The sequence below is a fragment of the Dioscorea cayenensis genome, chromosome 8 (genome assembly GCF_009730915.1).
Source record: "Dioscorea cayenensis subsp. rotundata cultivar TDr96_F1 chromosome 8, TDr96_F1_v2_PseudoChromosome.rev07_lg8_w22 25.fasta, whole genome shotgun sequence".
Classification (NCBI taxonomy): domain Eukaryota; kingdom Viridiplantae; phylum Streptophyta; class Magnoliopsida; order Dioscoreales; family Dioscoreaceae; genus Dioscorea; species Dioscorea cayenensis.
The window spans coordinates 4,414,781-4,427,976 of NC_052478.1; the positions used below are offsets into that span (position 1 = coordinate 4,414,781).

The following is a 13,196-nucleotide window of genomic DNA, read 5'->3' on the forward strand; positions in this document are numbered from 1 at the left end:
ACATGTGGGTCGGCGTTGAGCCTTGTTCCCTACACGTGCATGTTCTTGAGTTCTGGTGCTTGTCGCCTTTCTCAAAGAAAATATGAAAGAGAAAGAAGGTCTAAAAAATACCTTGTACATAAATGAAATTATGGATCTATATGATTAATGAATGCATGCCAAGATGGGTGGGGAGCATTTGATTTTTAACTACTCTCAATCTCATTGTTTATTACCACATCTTTTATTAATTTATTATATGCATTCAAGTCCAACCAAACATCAGAATTGCAACCTACATCCTTAAATACATGCATATATATACTTGTACTGTTATACAAATACACATAAAAATTAATAGTTCTTTACATATTTGTATTTACAAAATAGATAATTTTAGCAGAAAAGTTTCAAAGTTGACAGAGAAATATAAACATTAAATTCTTAAAATAATAATAATAATAATAATAATTCAGTTTGACATTTAGATTTTTTTTTTCAGCAAACTTTGAAAACAAGAAGTTGTGACTACTTCCTTTCACTCTACAAATTCAATGCATACACAGTCAAAGACTAAACTGAGTAAAAAAAAGTACACGGATGAGAAACCCATTCACATTAGTATATATTTTCAAATGGTCAAACTAAAAAGCAACACCCCAAAATAATAAGAAAAAGATGAAAAATGAGCTTTTTTTATATTTTTTCCATGAGTTTGAGTTTGAGCCACTTGAAGACCATGACATATTAGGCCGCCAAATTAACATGCAACTCTGCCGACCCACAACTCCCCACCATTTCTTTAAAACTCTCCTCCAAATATTCTCAACTTAGTCTATTTCATTGCTTCTCTACTTCTCTTTCTCCTTTCATCCCTTCCTTTCCAACTTTCTCTCTTTCTCTTAATTTCTATTTATAAAAAAAGAAAATTAGTGAATTTTCATTGCTTCTTCTTCTTCTTCTTATTTTCTCTATATTGTTTATATATATATATTATTATTATTATTAATGGATAGTTTGGCAAAGGAGAAGATAAGCAAGAGAAGGAGTAGTGAATGTAGTAATGAGGAAAGATTGAAGGTGAAGAGAATGGGAAAGAGAGTTGCAAGAGATTCACCTACACAACGTACCTCCATTTTCAAGGGTGTCACAAGGTTTTTTCTTTATTGCCTTCTTTTTTTTTCATTTTGTTAATTTTTTTGTTGTTTTTATAAATTTTTTTTTTTTAATTTATGTTTACAGGCATCGTTGGACAGGAAGATATGAAGCTCATCTTTGGGATAAGAACTGTTGGAATGAATCTCAGAATAAGAAAGGGAGACAAGGTTTTGTTTTTTTTATTTTTTTTATTTTCTTTGTCCTTTTTTTTTTCTGAGATAGAATTAAATATTTTTGTTTTTTTTATTTTTTACACTCATTGATATTTTAATTGTTGTTTTTTTCTGGTGGGTTGGAACTTGAACGCGTCGGCAATGCAGTTTATCTTGGTAAGCAGTTTATTTTATTTTATTTTTTACATTTGCAACTCTTAACTTATTATTATTATTATTATTATTTATGCTTTTAAGATATGTGGTCAAGTCAAAAATGGCAAACCTTTAACTTAGAAAAAATACATGTTTTTGTTGAAAAAAAACCTATTTAAAAATATATCTTGTCCGTTTATTTACCGTCTTTGAATAAGTATATATATATTATTTATTTATGGTTTTTATTGTAATTAATTTAGGGGCTTATGATGATGAAGAAACAGCAGCTAGAGCATATGACTTGGCTGCATTGAAATATTGGGGCCCTCAGACCACTCTCAACTTCCCTGTATGTTTTTAATTGCATGCTTTATTTTCATCATTTTGTTTTTATGTTTATATTTTTCAAGTTTTTCCCAAATATATCTATACATACACAGCTTTGTCAAATTTAATACATATGTGTAATTTTACACATATGTAGATGTGTATCTACAAAAAGTTAAATTTATTTGTATATTTATGTGAATGATAGTTATCAGCATATGAAGAGGAACTTAAAGAAATGGAAGGGCAATCCAGAGAGGAGTATATTGGATCACTGAGGAGGTATTACAAATTAATATTGTTAAATATTATTTATAATATATATATTTACAAAAGTGATAAGCGTTGTATATATCAAGCTAGAATTGATGATCCAACTTATGCATCCTCACCTGATAACACCGGTTTGGTTAGTAAGCCCGCGCCCACAATAAAAGATCCGTTATTATTTCTGGGTCTAGCAAGACTTACTTTAGATCTTACATTCATTTTTCATAATATGACCATTACCGTTGGGCTATGAGCCATTTGATTTGTTTATAATTAATTATCTATTAACTTTGTTTTAATAGTATTTTTTGTATTTTTTTTTTACAGGAAAAGCAACGGGTTTTCAAGAGGAGTTTCAAAGTATAGAGGTGTTGCAAGGTGTGTTTATTAAGTGTTAATTAAATAATTAGAGGATTTTAAATTTACTTTATTTATTAAAAGTTGAGTTTTATAATTAAGAAAATATAAGAGTCACTATGTTAATGTTTGATTATAAATATAATGTTAAATAGGCATCATCAAAATGGAAGATGGGAAGCGAGGATCGGTAGAGTGATTGGCAACAAGTATCTCTACCTCGGAACATATGGTATTAATTATATCTTCTTAATTCACATATATTTAATTAATTTAAGTTTAATTGATCATTGATTGACATTATTAACAACTTCCTAATTTTTCTAGCTTAGTTGAACTACTTATCTACTAAATCCTACACCCACAAATAGAACACACAATTATTTATCTATGTAAGTTCCATATCTTCAACTTGCATATACCACACCACTGTCACTGAGAAACACTGTTAAGATCAATAATAATTTAATATAGTTGGTATTTCTTTTTCTTTTTTTTTTCTAACACAAACATTAAAAATTTGAATCCATTATGGGAGTTTACTACATTTCTAAAAAACCTAGAATGATTTGAGTTTTATTGCAAAAATTATGATAATTTTAATTTAACAAAAGATATCTCATATCACACTTTATACGATATAATAAAAAGCAAAATAATAATATAGTGATGGGCGAAAAAAATATTGTTTTTTTTTCTTATTGTAATGTGGACAAGTCACTATTACTTACACACTTATTAAATACTCAATCATGTGGTTTTAAAAAACAAAAAATTGCATTTATCTTTTAGTCTATAAACACTCAATTCTTAACGTAAAGTGTTAGTGTTTTGTTAAAGATGTGAGTTTGAACCTTATTTCATAAAACAAATATACTGAAAATTTAATTTTATACATGTGTATGTCCTTAAGTGACTTTTCTATATTTTGTCAAAAAATATATATATTTATATATACATATATATATAAATCAAAATATTTAATTACTAAGCATGACTCTCCAAACATTCTAAAATATTATGTTTATATTTTGAAAAAAAATAATAATTAATAAAGTTAAAAAAAAATTAAACTAATAAAATTAAAGAAACATGCACTATTTAAATCAAAATTTTCCTAACCAGATAACTGCTACCCACTTTCCTTGTCTTTTTCCAATAAGGTCACCTAACCACATGACGGTCATGTGTGTACTGGTATTGTTTGTTTATCTATCTTGCTTGACTTATAGTGTTACACTGCACATGTAATTATTTGCTATTGTCTAATATATTTTTGGGTAGTTTATTATTTTTTTTCAAAAAAAAAATTGTTATAATTGCTAACCTAATAGTTGGTATAATTGTTTTGTTTTGCCAACCATATTTTAACTTATTAGCACAAGCTTTTTATATATAATGTTTATTTTAGACATGACCAGATATTAAATCCCAAAATCATTTTTTAGCTTAATGACACATGGTCCCTTAGTTAAGGTTTATTTTGAGAATAATTTATGAGTGTATCTCAAAACTCATGAAAAATAAGAGTATAGGTTTACTTGACTCAAGGACCTGAAAATTTAACCTTATATTTGTACATATCTCATGATTTATCTTAAACGGAGGTTATTGCCGTCTATTTAGAGAAAAAAAAAAGTTTTGCTTTAATGTATTTTATGGCATCAATAAATTATATTTTAATAGTTTTTTTTTTGTTTTTTCCATTGACCACAACCAGCAACAGAAGAAGAAGCAGCGTTTGCGTATGACGTGGCAGCAATCAAATACAGAGGGATCAATGCAGTCACTAACTTTGATCTTAGTTTATACATAAATAATACTGAAATCCCTAACCCTAATCCTAACCCTAACCCTAACCCTAACACTAACCCTAATCCTAATTATAAGGATGAGAACTCTCTGGCAAAGCAAAGCTTTCATCAATCATCTGAAATTAATGAAATACTCAAGAGTGCATCATCAACAACAAATCATCAGCGATCTGGTTGCAACTTCCCTGATGACATACAGACATACTTTGAATTTAAAAATGAAGAGAACTACACCGGCAATGATGATGATGATGATGCCATTTTTGGAGACATAATAAACTCATTTATTTCACCAATATTACAATGGTGAGCTTTTATACATTTCAATCTTAATAATGATCTCTAAAATGTATCAATTCTTTGTTCTTTGCCATTTGATTTTATCAATATGTATAAAAGAGACATTGAGTTTTGAAAGTTTTAATTGTGTTTTTAGAGTTATAAATATTAGAATCTCTTTTTTTATTAGTTGTGAATGTGATTTTTTTTCTTTCACTTTTTCTTTTTTTTTTTAAAGAAAGTATCATTTACTCAAATAATTTTTTTTTTTGTAAGTATCATGGTAATATTCATGCCTTGAGGGGGGAATTCAGAATCTGATTTATTGGATAAAAACAATGCACTAACTATAGAAGAACTTAAAATAAAAAATAAAATAAAATTATCAATTATGATGTAATTTTGAAAGATGTGGATTTTGCAAATTTCTTTTATATTTGTCCATATTTTTCATGAAAATATATCTATAATTCCCTATTTCATATAGTTTAGTTCTAATAGCCTAAATATTAAGCTTTGCCCAAAAACTTAAATAGTAAGATTAAAATAGGTAACTTTAGATTAAAGTATAAGCCAATCAAGTCATAGCTCAACAATATTGTTCCACTTGCATACAATTAAAATAAAAAATTTTCAATGCTCCGAGTTTAAATTTTTCTCGATGCAAAATAATGGTAATGAGTTTTTGGTGTGGGCTCAAATTTATTGTCTGAGTCTTGCATCTCTAAGTGAGGGTGTAAAGTTGGATGATCAATCCTTGGTATTGAACACGTACACATATTTGGTACGTGGCTTCTCAAGTTCGTAAAAAAAAATAAAAAAATAAAAAAGGTACTTTTTTTCACACGAATCTCAAAGTCTGTTATGTATTGAATCCATTATCAAGGAAGACACTGGGTTTTAAACGGATAAAACCCTAGAAATACGTTGCAGAACGCGCGGGAGAAGAGGAGACAAGGATGAAGGCGGTGGTGTTGTCGCCGGAGTCGGAGCCGGTGTTGAAACCGGTGAGGCTATCAAAGGCGGCGGCGATCCTGTCCCGGTTCATCGCTGAAGGCTCGTGCTCGCGCCGTGGGGCCTCGGCGTATCTCAGGCTCGCGTCCGCTGCCTTCGACGAACTCGTGGAGGTTCACCGGGAGATCCGAGCTCATCGGAAGAACGACGAGGTGGACAACAGAGAAAAGGGGGAGGAGTTCGATCGGAAGAGGAAGAAGAGGAATGGAGAAGTGAATGATAAAGGAGGTAATTTTGATGACCGGCCGACGAAGCGGAGGAGGAGGGAACTCGAAGCTGAGGATCAGTAATTTCAGATAAGGTGAAGTGTTCTTGTTTTTGGTTGATTTTTTCAAGAATTTATTGCATAAATTCACCCTTTTTTTTTTGAAAAAAAAAGAAAATTTAAATATATTTTTGCACTTTACCTACATTGCAATCACCGAAGGAAATATCAAATATGTGTATATATATATTAAATTTCGTATCTCACTCATTTCAATTAGAAAGTTTAGAACTTGTGTTGTGGGCTCTCTAATTGAATGTGGTTATTGCACAATCGCTAGATTTAGGGTTTCATTCCATGAAAGATTGGAGAAGCTGTTGAAGAGGAAACAGTAAAAACCATAGAATACGGAGGTTTATATGATTTGACCTTTGCTTCGTTAAGGTGAAGAGGTTTATAACAATGGTGATGACCATCCTCACTTCACTTGCCCCAGGGTTATTCCTCTTCTCTCTGAGCCTGAATTATCACTGATTATGAGATGGTGGTTCTTATTGTCAATGAAAAAATCGACCGGTCCCCTGAGCTGCAAACAATTGTTGAACACATCGTGATGATAACTTACTTGCAAACAAAAAATGAAGTGCTCTTGATCTCCGAGTATGTGCTTCTGTTGGATGTAGGCTCCCTGAGCATTGATGAAGACTTGAGGATCAAATTATTGGATGAATGGCTTTCACCCGGACATTTTATTTTACCTTGAACAACTTTTAGTTGTAAGTCTGAATGTTTATGCTTTCCCGTTCCACAATAAGTGATGATGGCCACATGTACACGGGACTCAAATGCAGGTTTTAGAAATATAAACAAAAAAATGGCTAGTTTCCATAAACAAGGAGAATCTCAGAAAGTGCTTTTGGATTGAATAATCGTAGAGAATGCATAGCATAGTTTTGTGTTTGGTGGCTGGAGAGCTAGACTAGATTATTTTATCTTTTAATTTGTGGGATGGATTTATTCTTATGTTAACACTGTCAGTTTCATTTGAAATTAGTCTTTGTTTGGTCCAAACTCCAAATATGGATAAGTTGGCTTGCGAGCAAGATTTTTCCCCTCAATTGGTTTAGAATCTTTAGATCAAGTGGAGAAAAGAACAAGAACAATCAGAAAAATAAAATTGGCTCTTAAATTCATATAGAGGTCTTTCATTGTGGAAAGCTCTGATACTTGCTGAAGATGGCAGCATTTGGGGAGAAAAGGTGATGAGAGCCTGAGCTGGGATGAGATGGAGTTCAAAGCACAATTGAAAGCTCAATTGCATATTGAACTTTTGATTTAGAATGGAAGAGCAGGAACCACAAAGCCACAGATGTTGGCTCTAGTACTTTTTCAATATTCTAGTGTTTAATAAACCAATTCTATTATTTATGAACCAAAAGGCCCTTGATTAGAATAATGTCTGTTGATATATTTAGCTCTTCTCCTAGCCAGAAAGTTGGTGTGTTTGCATCTCTATCCATGAGCTACTCTGTATAGAGCACCTTTTTTAGAGCTTATAAGTAATAACATTACCAAAACCAGCCTTTTATATTGACCATGCATCCTTTTATAGAGCTACATTTCTACATTAACATTAAGGTTTGTGGGAGCATTTCTGCCTTGATTCCGTACAACATATTTACCAAATTAATTCAGTAGATTGCAAACTGTTTTATTTTGTATGCTAGTAGTTATAAGCAAATGTGATTCAGAAAATTTGTATGATTGGAAAAGGCTGGATTACTGTACAAGTTGGGCATTCTTCAAAATTTTCTTTTTCAAACCAAGTATTTACACTAACAGGAAATTTATTAATATGAACACTATGATTTCATTCAATACCATGTCAGACATGATGTAGTTTTAGAAGTTGTTGGATTTGTTCTATTTATCACCAAGGAGTAATCTATAGCTTAAATGTGTGCTACAACATCCCTATTATTTGCAATTTAAAATTATTTATTCAACTCCTGTTCTGTCAATCTACTTTTACTGAGCCTCTATGCAGTTGGCCTGATTCTGAACTCCAGTTGCTGATTGTGATTTATGTTTTTCAGTAATTTTTTTGCTCGGCTTTTGAAGTTCAGAGGTGTAATCCTCCTCAAGCTCGAGTTCACTCAATGGATTTGCAAGACCTTGTTCTGGATCTCTGTTTCTACTGATGCACCAAATGCTTCAAACTTCTAAACTTCTAAACTTCGGCATTGTTTGATCACCGGCAACAAAATTTTCATTTGATTGTTCATCATTATTCAATGTTCACTAGTTCAACATTGTTGGCATGATGATGATGATGCACCGAATGCTTCAAACTTCTTAACTTTGGCATTGTTTCTCATCAGCAACAAAATTTACATTTTATTGTTCATCATTATTCAATGTTCACTGGTTCAACATTGTTGGCATCATGATTTAGCTTGTGTCAGATTTAAGACATGCATTTATTTTGGTTGATTTATGTACAACCTTTCTGGTATCTGTTCAGAGCTTTCTGTAAAAAGTTTTGTATGAATTCAATTTATTATTTACTGACTGGTATACTGATTTGCTTGAGTTTTATATGTATACACCACTGTAAATTATAAATTTAGTTCTTTTATAGTTATCTACCAATGCAATGAGCAAGTCCCGTAAATGAGACATAAGTGCACGCATTTATTTTTCAGTTCCATTTGATAAATAAATAATTAGCGTGTAAGGCTATCCTGAATTTATCAAATATCAGGTAGAAAACTTAAATAAAATTATCCCGGATAAATTTTGAATAAGTTATTCCTGGTCTATATTCAATAACAATATGAGAGTAGGATTATAAGTAGAGGGAGAGTATTCAAAGTTTATTTGGCAATTTTGTAGGGGGTTCGTTGCAAAATAAAGTGAAATAATTAAATATGAATCCAAGGGTCGTTTTGAATAATTAAAAAGAATAATAGACTTTGGCATCCATAATAGACTTGTTCGCGACGGCCAGAATCGTCCTCAAACTTCGTCTCTTTTACCATCTGAATTCTAGGGTTTCCAGGGCTTCACTGAGATCTCCATCGATTAGGGCTTTCTCTTGCCGGCTCGGAGAAGATGTGGGCTGCTTCTTGCTTGGCGTCCTGCTGCGCATCGTGCGCATGCAGCGCGTGCCAATCGGTGGTCGGCGGCATCAGCCGCCGCTCCGCTCGTATTGCCTATTGCGGTCTCTTTGCGCTGTCCCTCGTCCTCTCTTGGGTTCTCCGCGAGGTCGCTGCGCCCTTGCTTGAGAGCATCCCATGTAATCAAATCTCGATCTCCCTCTGTTTTCCTGATCTTTTTGCATGATTATTTGATTTTGTGGTTTTTAGAGGTTATTCTAAGGGTTTAGGTTTTTATGCTCAATTGTTGGCTCCAATTGAGTGATTTGTGTTTTTTTTTTCTTTATTTTTTAACTTTTTATTTTTTTGGGTTTGTTTATATGAATTATTCCCTGCGCTTGGACATGCTGTGGCTGAATTTCATGAATTTTTCCCTCGTGATTCTTGGATTCATGAATTCTAACTTGATCGATGTTTTTTTTTCTTCTTTTGGGTGTTAATTGGGATTTAACAATTCTGCAAGGTTGATATTCTTTCTTTTTGCTGAAAAGATGGCAAAGTCGTGATTTTCTTGGGGATTATTGGACATTAGATCAATCTCTTCTCTCAATGAGTTTTTTTTTTTTTTTAATCTTTTGCTTTCTTTTTGTGAAGGGATTAATCACTTCCATAAGACGCCAGACCGGGAATGGTTTGAGACTGATGCTGTTCTGAGAGTGAGCTTGGGGAACTTCGTTTTCTTCACAATTCTTGCCGTTTTGATGATGGGTATTAAGGATCAGAAGGATCCTCGTGACCGTATCCATCATGGTGGGTGGATGGCCAAGATTGTCTGTTGGTGCATCATTGTTTTTCTAATGTTCTTCGTTCCCAATGGCTTTGTCAGCTTCTATGGTGAGTGTTTGGATTCATAGCTAATTTATTGGTATGAGTGTCACATATCAATTGATATAGTCTTCAGTTTACTTGTTTTTCATTCGGAGAAAAAAGTTTTTTTTTTGGATAGAGAATACAATGATTTTTTTTTTCCCTGGGGGGGGGGCTAGAAAATTGAGCAGCTAATTTTAATTCCTCCCATGTATTGAATGAGAGGTTGCAATGAAATATGCCATATTCATTGATTGTCTTTGCTGTCAATTGCTTATATTTACTAGTTGGTTATTATCTTCTGTGTGGCACTATAATTTTATTATGGCACATATCATCATTCTATAATTGTTACCACCATCCCTTAGATTTTATATCAATGCCTTTTATCAGGTAGGTTATTGTTTCTAACATTCAGTGTTGAAGGGCTTTTGTTTTGTAATACTGCAGCACATTGAACTTTTGTACATAATGTTTTGTAATGCTACACTGGGCTAAAGGCTAAAATTCGCCACTTTATGTTTTTTGTTTTTGGTCAGAGAGTATTTCTAAATTTGGATCTGGACTGTTTCTTCTTGTTCAAGTGGTTCTTTTGTTGGACTTTGTCCATAGTTGGAATGATAACTGGGTTCAGAGGGATGAACAATTCTGGTTTGTAGATCCTATCCTTTAATCTCTTTTTATTATTTTTTTTAGTGTCCTAGAGAGGGTTATCTTATTTAAAATGTTTGTTATTTATAACAGGTACATGGCATTGTTAATTGTCTCACTGGTTTGCTATCTGGCAACGTTCTCCTTCTCGGGGCTTCTTTTCCATTGGTTCACTCCATCTGGACATGATTGTGGTCTTAACACCTTCTTCATTGTTTTGACATTGATTCTTGTCTTTGCTTTTGCAGTTGTTGCTTTGCACCCTAAGGTATGTTTTTTATTTTATTTTATTTAAAAAATATGTATATGTATATATCATTCCTTTCTAGTATGTGTTAGAAAATAGAAATAATATTTTTCTATATCATGTATGGACTTTTATTATTATTATTTCTTGGATGTCTTACATTGATATTGCTTTGTTGATATCTTGGCTATAACCCTTTATTAAGTGTTATATAGTGTGATTTTAATGGAAAATTATTCTGTGTTTGGTGAATGAGTTTACGACTGTTGCAACATAAAGAATCATCTGCTCCTAGCCTATTGTGATTATATTGTTTGGCTCATCATGGGCATTTGTGGTTCACTTTTCACTGTAGACATGTTTTGCTGATACATTTGTTTAAGTTAGAAATTCTTCTAAGTTGGAATTTTCATTGATAGTTTTCAGGAATGCCCCTTGCACCTTAAGCCCATGTACTCTTACTATGAATTGGGTTGAATGATCAAATTTAGGATTTAGAAAAACTTCCAGTGTGAGGGGATTCTGGCTGATCCACATAGCCTGACAGTACCATGCTACAGATTATGCACAATATGTTCCATTTAGCTGTTGGCTAGTGGAAGCAAACCATTGGGAAGCCAATAGTGAATCTATTAAAAAACCAAAAACACTATTTTCACACTATGAGATTGTCTTGTATAAGAAAACTAGAAAAGAGGCATGTTAAGATGACAAAAGATTGACTAAATTTAAAAGCTCTGCTGCTCTAGTGTCATTTGTCAGTGTAAACAGTTGTACCCATCCTGGTTTTGTGTTACCTAGATATTGATATATAATTATGGATCACAATATACACACAAACAGTTCAGGATGTTTCTCACTATTGAAACCTGCCACATGATTTGTCAGTGTGAGAAGTTGAAGCTGTTATGGTGGTTGCTATTGAGACATTGATTTGCTATTATTGATCACAATACACATGCATACTATTTAAGTTCATGTATTGCTTTGTAGATAGCATGCGTGGTTAGTGCATTCTTTGATTTTTTTTTTTTCTCATTTTTTGCAATATTAGTTACTTATTATGGATTACACACTTTTTGTGCATTAATGATAACCTGGGTGAAGTATTTCTTGGAGCTATGATATTTATTGCTGCAATTCATGAGAATTGACTGTGAGCAGAGGTGTTAGATTATGTGTCACGGATGAGGAGTTTGTGGTGGTATAGAGTATGTAAGTTACCCTTTATGTTGGAGTAAATTGAGCCTGTTAAATGACCTTCAGAATATTTCTAGTGCCAGAGAATCAGGACTAAATATTGCTAATATGCCTCTTTAGATTTGAACTACAGATATTAACTTATTACAATTTAAATGTGCTTTTTAGATCTCTTAACACTATTTGCAAGGTTACATTTTACTCAAATCTCATGCGGAAAACTAAGATCCCTTGACAGTGGATACTATAGACTTTCTTGAATATCATGTTGGACAGGCTTGTACTATAGACTTTCTTGAATATCATGTTTTTTTATTTCCTATTATATAATGGTTTGTACATTAATATTTAATTATTTATGCCTGATCTCATCTGATGGCATGCAGATCAATGGCAGCCTGTTGCCTGCATCTGTTATTTCTCTATACTGCATGTACCTATGCTACAGTGGGCTCTCCAGTGAACCAAGGGACTATGAGTGCAATGGCCTCCACAATCATTCACAGGCTGTTTCAACTGGTAGTCTTGCTCTAGGTTTGACAACCACCGTCCTCTCGGTGGTTTACTCTGCCGTTCGTGCTGGTTCTTCCACGACCCTCCTCTCTCCACCAAGTTCACCACGCGCAAGTTGGTTTTAACTTTTATCCGCGTTATCCTCTGAAACTTTTTTCTCCGTCATTCTTTAACTTTGTTTTCTTTTCTTGTCATAGGTTCAGACAAACCACTTCTTCCCTTCAGCAAGGCAGATGAGCAAGAAGACAAGAAGAAGGATGAAGCTAGGCCAGTCTCCTACTCCTACTCTTTTTTCCATCTCATCTTCTCCCTGGCTAGCATGTACTCGGCGATGCTTCTCACCGGCTGGTCAACCTCCGTCGGTGAGAGTGGGAAGCTTGTGGATGTAGGCTGGCCTTCTGTGTGGGTTAGAATAGTTACTCAATGGGCAACCGCCACTCTTTTCGTCTGGTCTCTTGTTGCTCCCATTCTTTTCCCAGACAGGGAGTTCTGATCCTCTTCATGTGAGCTGCTGTAAATAATCATATACATCAAATAATACTTTTTTATCTGGTCTGTGATGTGTGTGAGGAGTATCATCATATGCATTGGGAGGTTCTCATCTCCTTATTAAGTGTGACAAGTATGGTGCAACGTGAACGCTGTTATGCATCATTATTATTAAATTGCATTCTCTATGGCGTATAATTTGTCTTTATTCACTGGCAAACACTAGCAGACAGGCATTGGAAAGATCACCCCATGCTTTTGCATTTCAGAGGAATTGCTGGCAAAAGCTCTTTTGTTTAAAGAGAAAAAACTTTCAATTCTTATTCAAAAGTTCTGGTTTGGTTAGTTTTCTGGGAGCTCCTTTTATTTTTTTTTTGGTTAATTATCAAATGACATGATGACACAGTCAAGGCGAAA

At 33.2% G+C, this 13,196-nt stretch overlaps 2 protein-coding genes across 2 annotated transcripts; both read left to right on the forward strand.

Annotated features, from left to right (window-relative positions):
- The first annotated feature begins 749 nt into the window (after positions 1 to 749).
- LOC120267607 (AP2-like ethylene-responsive transcription factor At1g16060) lies at positions 750 to 4,615 on the forward strand. Its single transcript, XM_039275282.1, has 8 exons — positions 750 to 1,133; positions 1,222 to 1,304; positions 1,458 to 1,466; positions 1,709 to 1,797; positions 1,984 to 2,057; positions 2,373 to 2,423; positions 2,558 to 2,634; positions 4,123 to 4,615. The coding sequence occupies exons 1-8, from the start codon at positions 988 to 990 to the stop codon at positions 4,524 to 4,526; spliced, it is 933 nt and encodes a 310-aa protein (XP_039131216.1). The 5' UTR covers positions 750 to 987; the 3' UTR covers positions 4,527 to 4,615.
- A 4,076-nt stretch (positions 4,616 to 8,691) lies between these two features.
- On the forward strand, positions 8,692 to 12,987 carry LOC120267411 (probable serine incorporator). Its single transcript, XM_039275050.1, has 6 exons — positions 8,692 to 9,012; positions 9,467 to 9,706; positions 10,219 to 10,330; positions 10,424 to 10,598; positions 12,164 to 12,404; positions 12,488 to 12,987. The coding sequence occupies exons 1-6, from the start codon at positions 8,829 to 8,831 to the stop codon at positions 12,781 to 12,783; spliced, it is 1,248 nt and encodes a 415-aa protein (XP_039130984.1). The 5' UTR covers positions 8,692 to 8,828; the 3' UTR covers positions 12,784 to 12,987.
- The last annotated feature ends 209 nt before the right edge of the window (positions 12,988 to 13,196 follow it).

Bases quoted from the DNA above. Each gene is read 5' to 3' on its own strand.
- LOC120267607 (XM_039275282.1), top strand. From the start codon at position 988: ATGGATAGTTTGGCAAAGGAGAAGATAAGCAAGAGAAGGAGTAGTGAA. The intron at 2,424-2,557 runs GTGTGTTTATTA...AATGTTAAATAG, and splicing joins AAGTATAGAGGTGTTGCAAG to GCATCATCAAAATGGAAGAT. The intron at 2,635-4,122 runs GTATTAATTATA...GACCACAACCAG, and splicing joins TCTCTACCTCGGAACATATG to CAACAGAAGAAGAAGCAGCG.
- LOC120267411 (XM_039275050.1), top strand. From the start codon at position 8,829: ATGTGGGCTGCTTCTTGCTTGGCGTCCTGCTGCGCATCGTGCGCATGC. The intron at 9,707-10,218 runs GTGAGTGTTTGG...GTTTTTGGTCAG, and splicing joins TGGCTTTGTCAGCTTCTATG to AGAGTATTTCTAAATTTGGA. The intron at 10,599-12,163 runs GTATGTTTTTTA...GATGGCATGCAG, and splicing joins TTGTTGCTTTGCACCCTAAG to ATCAATGGCAGCCTGTTGCC.